Source organism: Orbicella faveolata, unplaced genomic scaffold, assembly GCF_042242905.1.
Source record: "Orbicella faveolata isolate gen_17 unplaced genomic scaffold, um_ofav_v1 contig_47, whole genome shotgun sequence".
Classification (NCBI taxonomy): Eukaryota; Metazoa; Cnidaria; class Anthozoa; order Scleractinia; family Merulinidae; genus Orbicella; species Orbicella faveolata.
The window spans coordinates 10,961,913-10,979,657 of record NW_028301577.1 but is presented as its reverse complement, the minus strand read 5'-3'; the positions used below and the strand labels follow the sequence as shown (position 1 = coordinate 10,979,657).

General features: G+C 40.4%; 1 protein-coding gene across 1 annotated transcript; it reads right to left on the bottom strand.

Annotated features, from left to right (window-relative positions):
* Positions 1–1,593: 1,593 nt before the first annotated feature.
* On the bottom strand, positions 1,594–16,932 carry LOC110041857 (meprin A subunit alpha-like). Its single transcript, XM_089280236.1, has 13 exons — positions 16,679–16,932; positions 14,427–14,486; positions 12,858–13,049; positions 11,782–11,896; positions 8,306–8,493; positions 7,986–8,204; positions 5,722–5,901; positions 4,306–4,485; positions 3,827–3,976; positions 3,489–3,745; positions 3,074–3,155; positions 2,569–2,714; positions 1,594–1,894 (listed from the first exon to the last, which is right to left on the bottom strand). The coding sequence occupies exons 1-13, from the start codon at positions 16,752–16,754 to the stop codon at positions 1,748–1,750; spliced, it is 1,992 nt and encodes a 663-aa protein (XP_089136362.1). The 5' UTR covers positions 16,755–16,932; the 3' UTR covers positions 1,594–1,747.
* Between the last annotated feature and the right edge of the window lie 813 nt (positions 16,933–17,745).

Here is a 17,745-nt window from a genome sequence, read left to right as displayed (position 1 = left end):
AATTCTGTTCTATTTCTGTGGTGCCTATTTTACTACACTAAACACTAGTCTTGTTTTATTTATGCGTGGTTCAATTTCATCTATTACAACCCCCCCCCCCGGACATACCCTCGCCCCGGGGTTTGACATTGTTTTCTTATTCGACAGCCTTCCCCCCTTCCCCCCCAGAACTCCTATCTACTTAAAATATTGGTTTCCGTACCATATAGCAAAAACAGAAGTTTTCTCAAGAACGCGATAAATGATCATGTCCGTGCCTTCTGCCCGCCTCGCTTTCGGGTTGTAGACAGTATGTGACAGAAGAACTCTTTCCCAAAAGACCAGAAATTATATAAGAAAATCCTAAACATGTTTAAATGTAATTTTCACAGCGTGGGAAGTAGGCAAACCCAAGCCAGTGCGTTCATTTGTTAAGCTTTGAGGAGGGTTCCCAATAGGTTTGGTGCGATGCGGGATTTGGCTTTTTTTTCGCCGTAATATTTGGGATTTGAGTTGAAAACAGGGGCGGGAAGCGGGAATTACAATTACGAGCGGGAGCGGGATTTCATGTTTTTATGGGGTTGGGATGCGGGATTTGCAAGGGGAACAGAGCGGGATACGGGATTTCAATTCTTACGTGACCTCATAAATTAATTATTGACCAGTGCAAAAACTACAAGCTGGCAGAAACGAACCGTATAGCTGTGTCAGGTTTCAAGTAATGAATAGCAACCGCTCTGTACCCTGTCAGGTTCTGTCAAACGTATCGTCCATTTCCATCATTTTCGAAGCTTGCGTCTGTAACCTTGACCTCCCGATCCTTTCTAGTTTTTCTAGTCTTTCGACCTTTTCCAAAGCGCTTGGCTTGTTTTCGCCAGGATGGCCACACCGGATGGCGGTGATAGTGATTTACCAAGCGAAGTATGCGACATTACAAATTGCGTCATCATATATTAGACCATAATACGAAAAGGATGTGCGAGCAGGAATGCCTTTAATTGGAAAGAAAAGTTCTGAGCCCAGATTTTAAGTAAAGTGAAGACGCTGGAAGCCTTGAAAGAAACTGTCAAGTGTGTTTACGGGCCATCTGTTGTATACGGGAATGAGCAATCTTTTTCTTTCACTGATACGTGGACAAAAGGAAACAAAACAGTAAACCGTTTACAGAAAGAAACGTTATGATCATTTGTGCTTACTTATCTGCTACCCATTGAGTTCTTTTGTGATCTTGTATGCAATATCTTGTTTTAAAAAGTCTGTATCAATAATTAAATTAATTATTAATTTAAAAAATCAATAATTAACGGAGAAACGTCCTTGAAAAGCAGGCGGGAGCGGGATTTCCAGGCAAAAAAGGGCGGGATGGTGGGATTAACAGGAAAAAATGGGCGGAAAAGCGGGATCTGAGAACCCTATTGTGGACCCTCTTTGAGCAATGGAGGGCTTATAGAGGAGCAAAAATTCTAAACAATGCAAAGATTAGACAGAATTTATGACTGTGTTGACTTAAAATGCAATTTTCACGGTGTGGGAAGTAGGCATGGCCAAGCCCTTCAAAGCACACCATCCCGTTTTAAAGATTCCAAACTGTTAATAAATATACAACGCGACAAATAGACATTATTTCTTTATTCCACTTCTTTGCTTCGAAACTATTAGCCGATGCACATGCTACATATATTCTTCTCTTTACTTTCTCCCAGAGCCATTTTGATAAACGATGAATAACTTTCCGACTTTTAATTTAAATCATTCATCGCTGTGGCGTCTAAGGAAGAAGTCTGTACACAGCATTGATATTTGCTGCTCCGACTCCAAACAGACATTGGGATTTATCAGCTGCTCCCCAGCGATCGTACTGCACCTTGGATGAGTCTCCACTCCAGCATTCCCCGTAAAACTGAATGGCAAAAACCTGAAGAAAGCAATCAAAAAAACATTGCGAGTTTGTTTATACTTCGTCAGTGGGTTGAGCAACGTTTAGCTATGCATGCGTTGGACAATGGATCTGAAGAGGAAACAAAGCAGTATCAGCTGCCGCAATACTTCGCTGCAGAGTGACTCTGGTAGAAATTTTATAGCCATTTTCACCTCAGACACAAGACTACCTCTTCTAAAAAATATTGTTATTAATCAATTGAACCCTTGGAAAGATAATATAAACTTTTCTTTCTAAGGCCCCTCGCAGACCGAGTGGTAACCTAGTGAATTACAAGTAACCCACAGTGTGAAAATGAAGTTGTCTGGAGCAGTGTTAACACTGTATGAATCAAACTGTTTAAGAGGAAAATTTACGTTTACAAACATGTAGTTGAGTAGTTGTTGACGTCAGTTTAACAAACAGATTTCATGTTGCCGTCCGTCTGTTCAGTAACAGATCACAGATCACGTCAAAATGTTGTAAGAACAAAAAGTGGCTCAAGAGGCGATGGCCGAGTCTGTCACTGAAGTTCTTACCGCATTTTGACGTCTTCTGTGACCTGTTACTGAACAGACGCACGGCAACAAGGAATCTACCTCTTTGTATAATGATAGAGAAACACAAAAAATGTAAAATTAATGGGCTTTGCAAGTGGTCGAGCACTTCACCTTATAATTGTTCTCTTTAGTAAGAGAAGCACACTTCTGAACGATTTTCTTCAGATTATGCCAGTCTATCCCACCTCTCAGATTCTTCAGCATCGTCGGGAAAGATCGGTCGTTTGCGTTATCCTGAAAGCAGCCGACTTCTTTAACTATCGAGAATTTAAAAATGAACCCTTTTAGTCCCATGCTGGAGATTCAAATTCTCCCTTCTTCTCACAGGTTGAAATTCAAAATTTTAAAAGCTGAGAATCTGGAAGTACATCAAAGCAAGGCAATATATGTTTCTATCAATGTTGTTCACTTATCTTCTAGGGCCACTTGGCTCGCATGCAGACTTCACCTATCTCACTTATCTCTTTCTTACTTATCTCACGGATGCTTACTCAGCGTCGGAGAAAATTGAAAACTCTAAAAACGCATCACATGTTTTCCGACCACCCTGCGCCGGATACTATCACCAGTCATTTTGGATCTGTGTTTGAGGAAAACATCGGGCGTCAAAACTTACCGCACGGTCCGTCGGTAAATCTGATATCATCAAGTCCAGTATCTCCTCGAAAACTGGCTCCTCTTACGGCTTCAAACTGCACCTGGAAAATAAGGTAATCCAGTATTTTTATACTGGACACTCATTTAGTTGAAGTCGTTCCGCATTTACAGTAACAGACATTTCAGACATGGAGTTTTACTAAACTTGTAAAATCTTCACAGGGAAATAGACTTGTTGCTGTTGTTGATTTTGTTGTCTGTTCCTCGCATTCGCGGCCATGGCGGACAGGTCGTAAACTTCTTTGCGAGTATGCGAGTGAAAATTGATTTACTCTTCTGCCTGTTCCAAGTTTAATTTTGTTTTGTTTTATACTAAACCTCAAATGACGAGTTTCTTTTCCAACGATGAGAAAGAAACGGATCCTTTACCCTACCTTGTAATCTAGGTTACTTTCAAGCGTAAATTTAGCTTCGCTCCACTGATTCCCTTGATCACCAGATTTGGACCAAACAAGGGTTGATTTATCGTCTTTGTCCACGATGTAGACATTTAGAGCTCCAGTTGATGAGCCGTACATGTGGTACCAAAACGATAAGCACCGACCAGCGGTTGCTGGAAATTGATTACTGAGTAACCAAGCCTTATTACCTTCCTGGGCGGGACTGGATGCTTCAACGTAAAAATAGTTACCTGAAGAATGGTAACATTACATTAGTGTTAATATAATAGAACTCAAAGTGGAACTAACCTATCCTAAAATGAGCTTTGTACCTGCGCCGGTAGTGTGGTCAGCAGAAGGTCCAGTGTTGCTACTGGGAGTCGCACCAGACCCCTCAAGCCACTCAAATTTATCACTGTTGTCATTCTTTGTAGACCAATGGGGGCAGGATCCAACAAAATCAACGTCACAATCATCGGGGTCTGTCAACAGAAAGAGTCGTAATCGATCAATGCATTAGACAATAAAACAGTTACTTGAATTTAAAGGAAACTGTTATCCTGGTTCAAGAGAGGATAAGTAAGAGAAAGACTAACAGTGACCTGAAATGATTTTCTGAATCTATTTTTAGTTTCCTAACAGGTGGTACTTGCTATGTTCAGCACCTATGCTTGATCTCGTAACTTGAAGCAAGATCCAGATTTTTCGCGTTCTGTTGTTCAGAGGCTTGACTGTAACATCGAGAAAAAACGGATCTACTTTCCGTCCATTTTAAGGTCTCCCAACAGCACATGAGGGAAAATGTACTCACCCGAACTACACCTCCTGACTATGCAAGCCTCCTGCTGCTTGTCGTCTCCAGGACAAGGTTTTCCGGAATTAGCTGGGATGGGATCGTCGCATTTACGAGTTCTCACTTTCGTTCCCCTATCACATGTTGCGCTGCAAGCGCTCCATGATGACCAGCGGCCCCAGTGGCCATCCACGGGTGCTGCGGAATACATTATCATGCATTAATTCACATTAATTGTTCAATAAAGTTAAGTTGGTGTTTTACTGCGGTTTGGTCGGGGTTGTCCTGTTTTCCACATTCAGCAAGTTTGGTTGGTTTAATTGATCGACTTAGTGGAAGCGGTGGAATAGTTGAGGAATCCGATTACAAAAAACTTTTTCCAAAAGATTTCCGGGCTTGAAACGGTTTAGAACTACAGTTGAATCCCGATTTTGCAAACCTCCAAGGGAAACGAAAATTGCCTTGAAAAATAAGGTAGTTCGAGAACAGTCGGGGTAAATTTAGAGTAAAAATTTAAAACGATCTCCAGCTGAAACGATTTAAAAATTACAAGCTTTCGACTGCCTGAACTACAGTCTTCGAGGAGTAAAATGTTGGTGTCATTTTACATTCACATTTGACTCGTCAAAGGCTGCAGTTCAGGCATTCGAAAGCTTGTCATTTTTTAATCGTTTCGCCAGAGATCGCTTTTAAAATTTTACCCTGATTTATCCCGGCTGCGGCCCTTCAACATTTTCACTTAAATTTACAGTGTTGAACTGAAGGGAAGGGAGACGACTTTTGGTTTCAGTCATGAGGAGATTCGAAAAACCCGGAGTTCGAGTAATCGGGATTGCACTTAAGATTTTAAAACGCTCAATCAAACAGACCGAAGACATCTTTATTGCGAAAAAAGCAGTAATAACGGCAATTAAAATCGAGCTGAACTTCCGAAACAACACGATATATAATAGTCTTTTTTCGCAGCTAACAAAATAAAGACAATGCTAAAATTTGTTTAACTCGAGTATTCTGGGTTTAATTTGACAAGGAACAGCATATTTTGTTCAAAATGACTCTTATCCGGCGATAGTGATCAAAGAGCGAGTTGCCGGACGCGGTCGACCCATTTTTGGTGCCAAATAAAAAGCTTGGAGACACAAAATATATCATATTTTTCACTTGTTTCATGGTTATCTGGTGGTTTAGAATTATAAATCATCTTTCGTGAATACGCAATGCCGTCTCCAGTGAGGAATGTTGCCCAACTACAATCTCTTTCCTTTTATCATACATTGAGGTCAGGACAGTAGAGTTTTTCCCGCCTTCTTACAACCCTGATTGCTCAGTTCAAATTTCAGGCGCGACAACAGTATGCAAGTTTTGTCATTGTCACCTTTTGTCGTCCCCTCCCGCAATGCTTCGCACCCCCTCCCCCCGCCACCTGTTACTAACCTTTGCACTCTTGGGGGGGACACACCACCTCTTGGCTCTCCACGCCGTACGACTGACCAGGACAGTCTACATCTTTGTTAGAGGAAGTGCAGAATCTTTGACGAGTTTTCTTACAATTGGAACTGCAGGGTCCAAAGTCCGACCAGCTGCTCCATCCGGGCCTGCCTGAATTTATAGCATCTAGAACAAAAACGGAATTACAAAAATATGAGGTCAATGTGGAATAGCTTACAAGTGGGAACGAAGGGAGGAAGGGGAAACAGCACGTTGATATCTATATTTGTCACACTGATATACAGAATTGGCATTGTCCCAAGAGCGTTATTACGGCCCCGGCAACGACACCTCCAATTCGTGTTGTATCGATGGAAAAAATTCAAATTTCTGTGGCAACTAGCTTTTAATGTGGCAACCTCCAACCTAGAGGACCAGGGGATATCGTCTGGTCTCTACCCTTCGGCCTGTTCGGCATTGGGTGACCTTACCAGGAGTGAAAGACTCTAGCCGACAAATAAAAGCTTTAGGGGACACAGACAGGGAGACTACCCCACCGCGATGAGATGAGAAAAGATGATAGCATGATGATAATGATGATGATGATGATGATGATGATGATGATGATGATGGTGATGTACAGAATGCAGCCAAGCAGAAAAGTAGGAAGCTATTGAATATTCCTTGTGCTTTACAGGTTTTGTGTTAGGTGTTTGACCCAAATCTTGACATTAGCTGTAGTGTATAAACAAGATTCTGCAATTGTGTCTCTTTGGATTCTTTACTCGTAGCTTGATTCTTCTACTCATTAAACACGTCCGGAGTGCTTTGTGGCATACTACTCAAAAGGTATAACAATCACGTAAAGAAAGCCCTTGCTTAAAGGATAAATATAAGACAGTAATATATCTTCCAGAATCTCCCACTTTAGGCGATATACACTGACCGGGCGCGATAGTACAAAGGGTATCGCAAGGCCCTTTTGTCGCGTTGCATACAATGCAAAGGGGGGGGGGGGGGGTGGCGAATGGTAAATGCGAGACTTTACGAGACGGCAAGACAAGCGTTTTTCTCTGCGAGCCTGAGGCATTTTAACTTTTTAGATTGCGAGGCGCGGACTTCAAAGTGCTTTAAGTGCGAGACGTCCAGACTCTTAAATTCGAGCACCAGATTTAGTTGAGAGCTAAAATGAGCTTGTACAGCTTTTTGGCCAGCTTCTTCGAACCTGGGGGGGGGGCACTACCATATATGGGCTATATAGGTATGTGCCGCTGTGAAGGGTATGGTTTTCAAGCAGTTCACTCTAGGATAGGGTATATAAATCAGAGCGTTTGGGTCTAGAATAGGGTATCATTTTTCACAAAACTGACTGCTTGATTGAAAATTTTATCTTGAGTAAGGAAACCAGGAATTACCACCCAAAAATGTAAAAAAATCAAATCGGCAAGTTTAAATTTACGCAAATCAGTCTCAATGCTGTCGATAGATTGGGGGATTTGGGGAGTTTACTCTAGTATAGGTTAGCAAAATTCAGTTGAACTACTTCTGGTATAGGCTAAGGGTTCCAGGGTCCCAGCGGCACATCCCCACCCAGAAATTCCCAAAGTACCCCCCCCCCCCGGTCTTCGAACTGGCTGGAACTGGAAATTCGATTATAACACGCTACGTTATGATATCCTAGAACAAAATAACCGTGCACCAGCATGGCGTCTCCATACAAATCTCTATAAATTTGGGTAAAAAATTTCTCCGCATATCACGCATAAGAAAAATTACACCAAAACGGATGTTTCGGTAGGTTTTGTAGCTTTTTGTGGAATTCAGACAATTTAGAGCTAATTTAGAAGTTAGGATTAACTTTTTCTCTGAAATTTGTAAGTTGCTTCATTGAAATTCAATATCAAGTGACGAAAAGGAGTCATTAATAAAGACAGGTAAACGAACGAATCAGGACTTGGAGACCCTTAGCCTTGCGAAAAATCGAGACTCCGAGACTGCTTCGTCTAAAAATCGAGACTGTGAGACGCACATAACTGTTAAAAAACGAGATTGCGAGACCCGTGAAATATGCCTAAAATTTATCGAGACCCCGAGTTTTTGAAGGACCATTCGCCATCCCTCAAAAGCGAATTCGGCGAACAGCTGTGTTGCCTTTTTCGGAAAGTTTGCTTTGCTGTTTCTAAGCAAACCAGGTATTCAAATGAGCAGTAACCTTCCCCTTCCCCTTACAACAATTGGTTTCTGATAGTACGTTAAATCACATGACTTACTGCTGCATTCATACAAGGAATTGATTTCTTGGATATCAATCTGAGTGAAGCCATTTCTCTGACCAAGTACCCTTGCAGGGTCTTTGATCGACCTCAGAGTAGGTTTTCCGTTCTTGGAGAAGCCATCCGTTCCATAATGCATGATGCTGTCATAATCGTATGGAATCTTGAGTGTGTCTACTTTGCCTCTGTCGTACTTGTTGAAGTTGTGTGCCTCGCCTGAACAATGGAAGTATAAGTGACAATTTTTGTTTGATTAACGAACAGCTCGCTTTCAATGGATCTGTGACAAGAATGCAATAACTCTAAGATAACATTACCGGATAAGATATTCTCCCAGAGTACTTCTACGTACTGATTTCTGTCAGGCCGCGACTGCTCGTGCCAGAATCCAATTGCGTGCATTATTTCATGCATGATTGTCCCTTTATGGTTACAACCGTTGCCCAAAGAAACATCCTGACCGTAGTCGACTCTCCAGTATTTTTTCCCAACACTAGACCAGCATCTAGATAAAAAGGTAAAATTACGATTTGTGGAAAAAAAAGAAATATATCTTTCTTCTAAGTGTCTGCTTTAATTTGTTTGTGATGGAGGTTTTCTGCAAACAAAAGTAAGTTTTCCCTGAAAGCAGGAGCCATAATCGGGGACGGAGACCGTAAGCGCGCGCCATTTCAAGTATTGGGGTTGTCCCCATGATATGGGACAATAATTATATTTTTAGAACAAATTGCGCCGGCCATCACCCGCGGCACACGCGCGTACATGCTGCGAGGATTTTTGCGGATGTCGCGCGGGGGAAATGGCGTCCGAAAGTCCCGAAATTTTTCATGTTTTTGGCCCACAACTCAACGCGTTTACGTCTGTTGGAATTTTGCTTAAGTATTTTCGTCGTAAGCTGCTCCAGTCTGAGTGAAGTAAGACAGTGTCGAATTTAGGTATGTTCCGCTGTAAGCTTATATATATCGCTGACCAAGTTGTGTTCCGACGGATGCTTCTTTTACATGAGCTGTACATTACTCCACTTTAAATTTCACATATTTTGAAGATTAACAGCTTTCCCATTACACAGCAAAAAACTAGCTGGATATATTTGGATATAGCAGAGCTTCAGGACTTCATAGTTTCCTAGCTCCTCTTGCCACATGCTTGCGAGGAATTTGTCAGTCTATCGCGACCGAAAAGTAAAACAAAATAATTGCTAGTTTGAGTTTCGCTTGAATTGTAAGCAACGCTTGATGTTTCATCAAGGCTTAATAACTTTACGTCCATAGATACTGCTCAGTTTTATTCGTGCAAAAATCCAGTAAATTCTCTGTTGTCGATGAATGAGAGCGCCCGCCGTTGCGTGTCTTGTATAGTCAGTAAACATGACAAATTGTACTTCCGCCGCACTTTCGTGTGAAAGCGTACATCGAACTCAAACAATAGCTCTATAGTTTTTAAATATGTTTAAGATTGATAAATGTTTGAGAACATATTAAAAGCTTAGCTGAAAATATGTGAATAAAGCAGAAATAATCAGCAAAGTTACGATGACGCTTTCTTTAATCAACTTGGAATTACGATTTCGATTTTGTTGATCGAGTTATCAAAACTCCTTGTCTATTTTCATTTTCGCAGTGTAAAACTTCACTATGCTTATGTTGAAGAAACACAAATGATGTTAGTTGGCTTTTTTGCGTTCGTGAAATTTGTTGCAGCACCTCAGCACAAAAGATAACGAAAGAAATCTTTGTAAAGATTTGTTGACAATTGAAAACACCAACTCAGACTTGAAAGTGCACGAGCTGCACTATGCAAATTAGCTAATTGTACGCGTCAGACTTTCCTTTCAAAAACTTTTACAAACTCACCAAACAAGCAGAAACAATAAGAAACCATCAAAACAGGTTTTGGTTATGATTAACCATTGTCTGATAAACTCACAAATTAACTCGATACCAGAGTAAAGAGTTTTCTTGCTATATTCTTAAGTCAGAACAAACGCAAAAACATACGCGTAAGTTTGCAACTAGCGTGAGCAGATCTTATTATTCATTCCCAGCGCGAGATTGAAGTCTTGTTTTCGACCCTGAAAAACCCACCTTTTCCGTTGGCTCAGAGCATAAAACTACATATAAGCGCCCTGGTTCGTATTCCCTGCCTTATTCCCTGTCATCGCTGTGAAAAATACGCAAGAGAATCTCTCAACTCTCACTATTTGATCACGCAGCGTGACAACATCCACGCGAGAGCCCCTGACATGTGCGTGAATCCGCGCGGATATATGACGTCAGGATGGCGCAATCTGTTCTAAAAATAGAAAAATTGTCCCATATCATAGGTGCGCGCGAATCCCGAGACTTACGGTCTCCGTCCCCGATTATGGCTCCTGCTGAAAGTTATTGTCTTGGCTGAGATGACAATTTCGCATGAACCCAAGGCCTTCAATTCAAACGGAAGCGGAAGTTTATTAAAATTTTAACTTGGCTCCGAGGCTTAGGGGAATAAAGCAAAAGAAATCGCATCGAGGATGAGGGATGAATAATTAATTCCTTTTGTTTTATTCCCCTAAGCCTCGGAGCTAAGTTAGAATTTCAATATATCAAAATTGGCCTATTTTTTCGCAAGATAAACTGGACTTCGTGATTAAACTATGTTTCACTGACTTTGCGAGAATATGTAAATCCTTTGGTTAGAGTGATTGACTAGTTTCCAAACCCGTGCTCATGCAATGCAAAGCCAAGAAAAAAGTTTACGTCATATCAGAATTGCCCTATTTAATAGTCTTTTAGTTGTCCTTATCTTGCAGTGACTTGCGGGATCGTTGCTGGGAAAATATGAGTTCTCGTCTTTTGTTTTGTCTCCAGTAACGGTCCTGCAACCAACTGCGACTGAGATGAGACTTGTCCTTGTTTTTTACCGTTTCTTTAAGGTGGCTTACTACAACTTTGGTGGAATAAAACAGCCCAACTTCTAACGTAAAGTAAAATAAAAATCTGTAAGACAGATTTTGAGCTATTTTTGATTTCTTTATTTACGAAAAATCGGTCTTACAGATTTTTATTTTACTTTGTATAAATGTTAAATCAGAGCCAATTTCTTATTCCTGAAATTTTGAGGTGGGGTCATACGGGTATATTATTTAACCTACTAGTGCCCAGTCTCTCCTTAAGTACTCGGTCGTTCATTTTGGCCATTTGTTGATGTTTATTGTTCAAGTTTCACATAGAATGGTAAAAGACGTAAGTAAACAGTAAATAGCGAAAGGAAAAACATTTCGGAACATTTTTCAAAAAAGTTACAAGTTGGGATGTTATAATCCATCAAAACTGTAGTAAGTCACCTTAGGTGGCGAATAGTAAAGTTATCTCACGTTTGAGCTACCAGAATCAGCTAAAATACATGGGCGAGTCCGAACAATTGTTTCCGGTATATAAAACAACTTCCTGTTTTCAAAGCAATCTCTTTGAAAGAGTATCTCCTTCCCAGCTGCGCATGCAGACAAGTAGAAGAGAAGGATCTGAGAAAATAACTTTAGTGTAATTCCTGATGATGTTTAGCATGCGCGTTGGGTTTGAAAAATTTTCTTTGTTTCCTTCTTCTTTTTTATGTGGACTCACGTTTTAACAACGAGACGATGAGAAAAATTGGAGTTACCAAGAGCATCGTGAAGCATCACACGTGCATGCTCCAGATGCATAATATGGCCGACTACGGATCTGCTGGTCAGTAATTGCCTAGCCAATCAGATTGCAAGTTTGCCAGTTACTCAGTGGTTTGCTAAGCTAAACCTAACCTTCTCATTTCTTACCCTTCTTTGTGCACAAACAGGAGCCAGTTTGGTTCGTTAGTTCGCACGACAAACGTCAGACAAGTGTGTTTGTGGTACTCTGCTATGGCTTCAAGAATGGTTGCCTGGTACTCGACTGCAACGAATAAAACACATTGTTTTTTACAAGGCCATATAATACGAAAGGAATCTGGCAGATGCAAAAATGGGAAAACAGACGAAGCCAATTGGGCTTTTTGCTTATTTCTTCACAACGCATGTGGAAAGGCCTGTCGCTTTTGGACGGCTAGAAACCCACTGACCAATTCTCGGGTGAAACCCTTTTGCAAAATGTGAAACTGGGGAGATATAGTAAACGCAAAGGAAGATCGAAAACGTGCACGAGACAAGTTGTTTTGGGCTATCCTTTATTGCAGCTGTTAGCGGTTTGAAATAGAAACGGGGCCAAAGGGTTACCTTTCGCCTCTCTTTTATGCCTTCCAGCAGCAAAAGAAAATAACCTCAGACTCAAGTGAAATAGCAGCTCAGTCCAATCTCCGAGACAGTAAACTGATCTATATCTTGATCGAGTCCCAGTAAAACAGTCAATCTCTATTTCGCTGGAGTATAAATCTACTGGAGTTCTATCACGAATGCCGTTCTCTGATTGGCTACACTATTCACTATCTATTCTGTGATAGATAGTGATTAGCGTAGCAATGTACCCTTGTTAACAAACAACCTTCTTGGCGTTTTTGAAGTGTCTGTGGAGAGGCTTTAGATAACGTTTTGAACGACTAGTAGATTTATGCTAAAACAATAGACCAATTTCGATATATCAAAATTCAGCCTAAAACAATAGACCTCAGTGCGAGGCTCTGGGGAATAATTACAGAGTTTGTGGGGTTTACTCCCCGGAGCCTCGTGCTGAGGTCTATTGTGTTAGGCTGAATTTTAATGTATCGAAATTGGTCTATTAGATTATTCGCTCTCGATTTCTACGCGTGATAGTTGACGAGGGCGCAGCCCTCGTCAACTATCTCGCGCTAGAAATCTCGAGCTCATAATCTAATTGTTTAGTATGTAGTTTTCGGCAAAAAGCTGCTTTTTTTTCTTACTTGGAAGTCCCGGATCAAACTCGTAAGGGACAATTTTGTTCTGCCAGAGAACCATCCTGTTACGGTTAGCATTCCGTTTTTGCCGGCTCTGCCCCAGATCACCGTCGACATCTCCTTCCTCTCGGGTGTCCACGAACCTCCGGTCAAAGGCAGATAAAACGATGTCACCCTCAAACAAGGATTTAGTGACGGCTGCAAAATGAATAAGGTCCGGTTCATACGTCGCATTTCTGCCTTGTCGAATTCAATTCAATTAAGTGCGGCAGAAATGCGACTGTCGATTCATACGTCGCACTTGTGTCAAATTTAATTCAGAATTAATACTGTCGGGTATGTCGGTCAGCGGAAAATGTTCTAAACGCAGAGTATTCAATATGGCGGACGGAGATACTGAGGGACTTAAATTTTGCGAAAAATTGTCCGCCAATGGAATGAGAAGGAGAAGGCTGACAATGCAGTAGTTTGTTTTGCAATATTTTCAGGTTGCATTGGGTTGAGAATAGCCAAGTTCCTTCTTTCTCTTTGACGGGACCAAATTTACGCATGCTCAATACATTAACATAATGTATGAATTAGATTCGACACGGCAGAAATTCGACGTTTGAATCGGTGTTGTATTTCTGTCGGATAATGCGACAAGACCAGTCGAACGTGCGGCAGAAATGCTGCAGCCGATTCAGACGTCGAATTTCTGTCGAATTTAATTCGTTGAATTGAATTCGACATGGCAGAAATGCGACGTATGAACCGGGCCTAAAGTTACTCAGTTTTAACGTGATTAAATTACCAGGACACTAGTGAAGCATTTTGTGAACCCAGTCTATGCATTTCATCCTGTCGTGAGAGGTAACCAAAATTATGTCGTATCGCATTCAAGTATACCAGTAGCGGATCCAGACCTTGAGCTAAGGGGGGTGGCGGGGGGGTTGTTTTACTTGCCCTGCCAGCTTTTCTTCCTTCTGTCATGCCTTCTTTTTTTCCCAAAATAAGGGGGGGCGGGCCCCCCGGGCCCCGCCCCTAGATCCGCTACTGCATACATCATGTAACGAGCTCATTTGTCAGAATTTCCCTAGGACGACTGTTATCAGTAGCAACTAACTATCAGAAAAGTATTGTCAAAAACGAAGCCGAAAACTTTTTAAAAAGATTTTAATTAATTTTAATGGATTTTTGAACTTGCATATTTTGTGTAGGTAGTTATTTAAGCACTTTGAAAACAATTTTTCCTCTTGATGGCGAATTTATTCCTCTTCTTATTTTCCAGGGGTATTTCCTCAAATTCTCTACTTCCCAGGTAATTTCCTTGTGAAATTTCCCAGCCAGCAGACACATCTCCAGAATTTTCTCACACTAAGATTAAAATACACTCTTGGGGGTAGGGTACCAGGACATTCCACGGTAAATAATTAGTTTCAGGCTCAGTATTAGCTTAAAGAGGGCGTGTGCTCTTGGTTTTCCCTACAACCAATAACTCGGCCGAGCAACAGATATCTCAGAAAAGTGATCCTTTGCATGCCCTTGCTCGTTATTCTTTTGCTACTTAATGTTCATTGAACTATTTCCACTCACCTTTATTGGCTTTGTCCAGGTTGCTTGAAATTTCCTCCTCTTCCTCTCCGTCTCTCCCTACTAAAGATTGAAATATCAAATTTTTTTGCGTTAACATTGCTTTGACAGAACATTTTTGTTTTTCTTTCACGCCGGTAACTCTCTGGTTCACACTGGCAAACGCTTCCTTTTATTAATTTGGTTGGACGAATTTTAGTTTCAGAAACGTCAGTTGTCCGTATTAATTTCGACAGTTAATTTACCTTTATGAATGTCTTGTTCAGTACCACGTTTAGCTAAGTGGTTCACATTCCCGTTGGCACACCATAACAATTTTTACTAGGTTCGGTTACCCTTAACAGTTCTTACCGGGTTGGGTTACCCTTGACCCTTGTTATGTTTCTGCCGATCTTAGGTTGAAAATATTCATGTGAATTTTCTTAGATTATAGGAATACAGATTGGACTACGCCGATAAAACGTCAGTTTATCTGTCCGATCATGACTTTGATGGCGTTGAAGTAATTTTGGGGCCAGACTGCAGGCAAAATAAAGCCCCCGGGGGGTACGCCCTTATATGAGCTACATAGGTATGTGCGATCCCAAAGGGTATGGTTTTTCAACCGTTTTGGTCATAAATAGGGTATCGATTTTAGCCTATGGTGGCCATTTTGGTCATAAATAGGGTATGGTTTTTGCACTCTAGCCTTGATATGGGTATGTTTTTAAGAGGAAACCACTTTTTCATCATTATCGAAAAGAAAATCAACAAAAGTCCTTCACAAATTATGTTTACGGTAATTTAACTTAGCATTGGTCTGAACTAGAGAACTAATTATAACGCAGTTCTGAAACAGGGTTTTGATTAAATGGTCAGGTCATAAATAGGGTTTCGAATATTTGGTCAAGTCCTAAATAGGGTGGGGAATATCGCAGATTTTGGTCATAAATAGGGTAAGGGTTTTGGGAAGCGGGCCGGACACCCCTACCCAACTTTTCTTGGCCAAGTACCCCCCTCCCCGCCCCCCTGGATAAAGCCTAATATTACACACACAGCTTCTTTCAGAAATGTTATCGGCATGAAACAAATGTACAGTTATCGCTGTTTTTGTCGCTTTTTGGCTAATTTTGCCGTTTAGAGAAAAGAAGAATTTTAATACGGTTTAGTAAAAAAACATATAATTGTATTGTATTTATAAATTTTCAACACTCAAAGTTATATTCTTTTCAAAATCTCAACATCGGGTTAATTCTTATAATATTCATAAAATTTCGAAAATTTCAGCTTCGATATTCTTATAAACTATGTCCTTAAAAAAGTGTATTGTAGAAGTTCACTCAGCATTCACGAAAGCGTCTCATTTGTACAAGTGGCAACAAAAATTGGGGAGTACGTTTATTCCTCACAGTCTAAGCTAACTTCCTGAAGGTATCAGAACTGATCGTTACGAAGCAGTGTAACAGATATGAAGCAACACGCAAGTCATTTCTAGTAATAAGCTTTTTTTCAAATCTTATTAGATCACAATGAGAAGAATTATTTGCAACTTCAACTTTCCTACTAAACAATTCGGCAAGGTTGTCTCGTCTCTAACCATGAAGCATGCTCTGAAGTATGCTGTTGTTCGCTTTCGTAGGTGTTATGTTAGAATTCTTTAATTTTATATTTCAAAAAAAAAAACACAGAAAATAGAATCCCTCAGCACCTAAGTGGCAAATTAATGCTGGAATGCTGCTCATTGTTAATTTTTATGCCCCTTTTTGAGGTTTTTTGGAGTTTCATTTTTCAAGTTTTGTTTGATACAGAAATTGAATCTATGAAATTTCAAGGAACGTTTCATTCTTCATTCTTTATATCGTCTGGCACTAGCCTTTTCCAGAACGTGTTTTCAGCTTAGCAAACAGCTCGTTACAATTGTCAAGTCCCACTGACAGGATTAAACGAAATTTTTGACAAGTATTGAACAAAATAGACCCCAAGTATGCGTGTAGTATAGATAGATTTATCCCACACTCTAAGAATACGTAGGCGTAAAAAGATCTCTCTTTTCTATGTTTGCTTTAAACGTCCCTGGCGCATTGCGCTTTAGAAACAAAATGTCGCAAAAAATGGTTTGATGATCGCCGAACAACAAAACAGTATTCTGTATATTGTATTAACAATGGATAAAGAAAAACTAAGCTCTACTTGACAGCCTAATTAATAAGTCTCGAATAAAAGAATCTTCCTCTAAAACTGACTTCGTGGCGATTAAACGTTTTAAAAATACTCACTTGCTGGGAAGCCAACACTTCTGGACATGATTGAAGCCAACACCACCCAAACTAACAAAGCACGTTTCTCGGCCATTTTCGTCTTTGGTTACGCTACCTTGATACCCAGAGCTTTTACTAGCTTCTTGTGGATACAATGGAGCCTTTACAAGAGTGTTCTTCGGACGGCTAGGAAACAGGAACTTTAGCTACAACTTCGACCTTTATGTGTTCCGATCTCAGAAATGTTCAGATGCCATTTTCCCAAGCTAATAACCGTATTACGCTAGTAACGTTTAAGGAAATTTACAAAGGGCTATAGAGTAGATGACAGTATCTCCTGGCTCTTTTGTTATGATTGGACGAAACATGCCAAAGACAATCATTCGACCTTGTATTCTAATTTACAAGAGAACGAAATTTCAAAAAAAGTGGCCTGAATATTAAAATGACGCCCGTATCAAATTTCTCTGATTTAAGTGGCCACGTTTTCGCCGTGCGGTACTACTCCGTGCGAATTTAGAGAAAAGTACATCGATGAATCTGTTATTGTGCAAACTAAAAAAGAGCATTATTTAGACAGGCGTGTTACTTGTTACCGATCTGATACTTAACACGTTTTATTAATCTACAAAATTTCAACATTATGTCTCATGTATAATATCACCCTTATGATCCATACGTTGCTATTCGAAAAGTCACAATTGCTATTAAACTTTGTATTTGACTAGCCACTTTCTGTTGCATCCTGCAGGAAATGTGATTTCATTTCCGTTTTTTGAAGGCCTAATGAAACATCCAAATTGGTTTGATGGAAAACTCCAGGGTAACGAAAATCAAGAATATTCAGAAATCGTAATGATCTTGGTGTTAAATTTCTAGCAAATCGACAAACATTCTTCTTGCGTAGCATAGCAACCTTGGACAAGGGAAAGTATTTTGAATAAAATTTAGAATTTCGTCAAGTCGAAGAAAGCTGTATGATCATTTTGGATCACCTGGTAAGATTTGGAAACTGATTGGATTAAGAAATTAAAAACGGCGCAATTGATCCCAAATAGCGCGGCAACCACTGAGTCCCAACAAAT

What these genes read in the sequence shown, in the direction of transcription:
- LOC110041857 (XM_089280236.1), bottom strand. Translation starts at nt 16,754, where the DNA reads ATGGCCGAGAAACGTGCTTTGTTAGTTTGGGTGGTGTTGGCTTCAATC. An exon ending in CTGTTTGTGCACAAAGAAGG is followed by an intron (nt 8,494 to 11,781) that starts GTAAGAAATGAG and finishes CTTTTTATCTAG; the next exon opens with ATGCTGGTCTAGTGTTGGGA. An exon ending in TGACCACACTACCGGCGCAG is followed by an intron (nt 3,746 to 3,826) that starts GTACAAAGCTCA and finishes ACCATTCTTCAG; the next exon opens with GTAACTATTTTTACGTTGAA.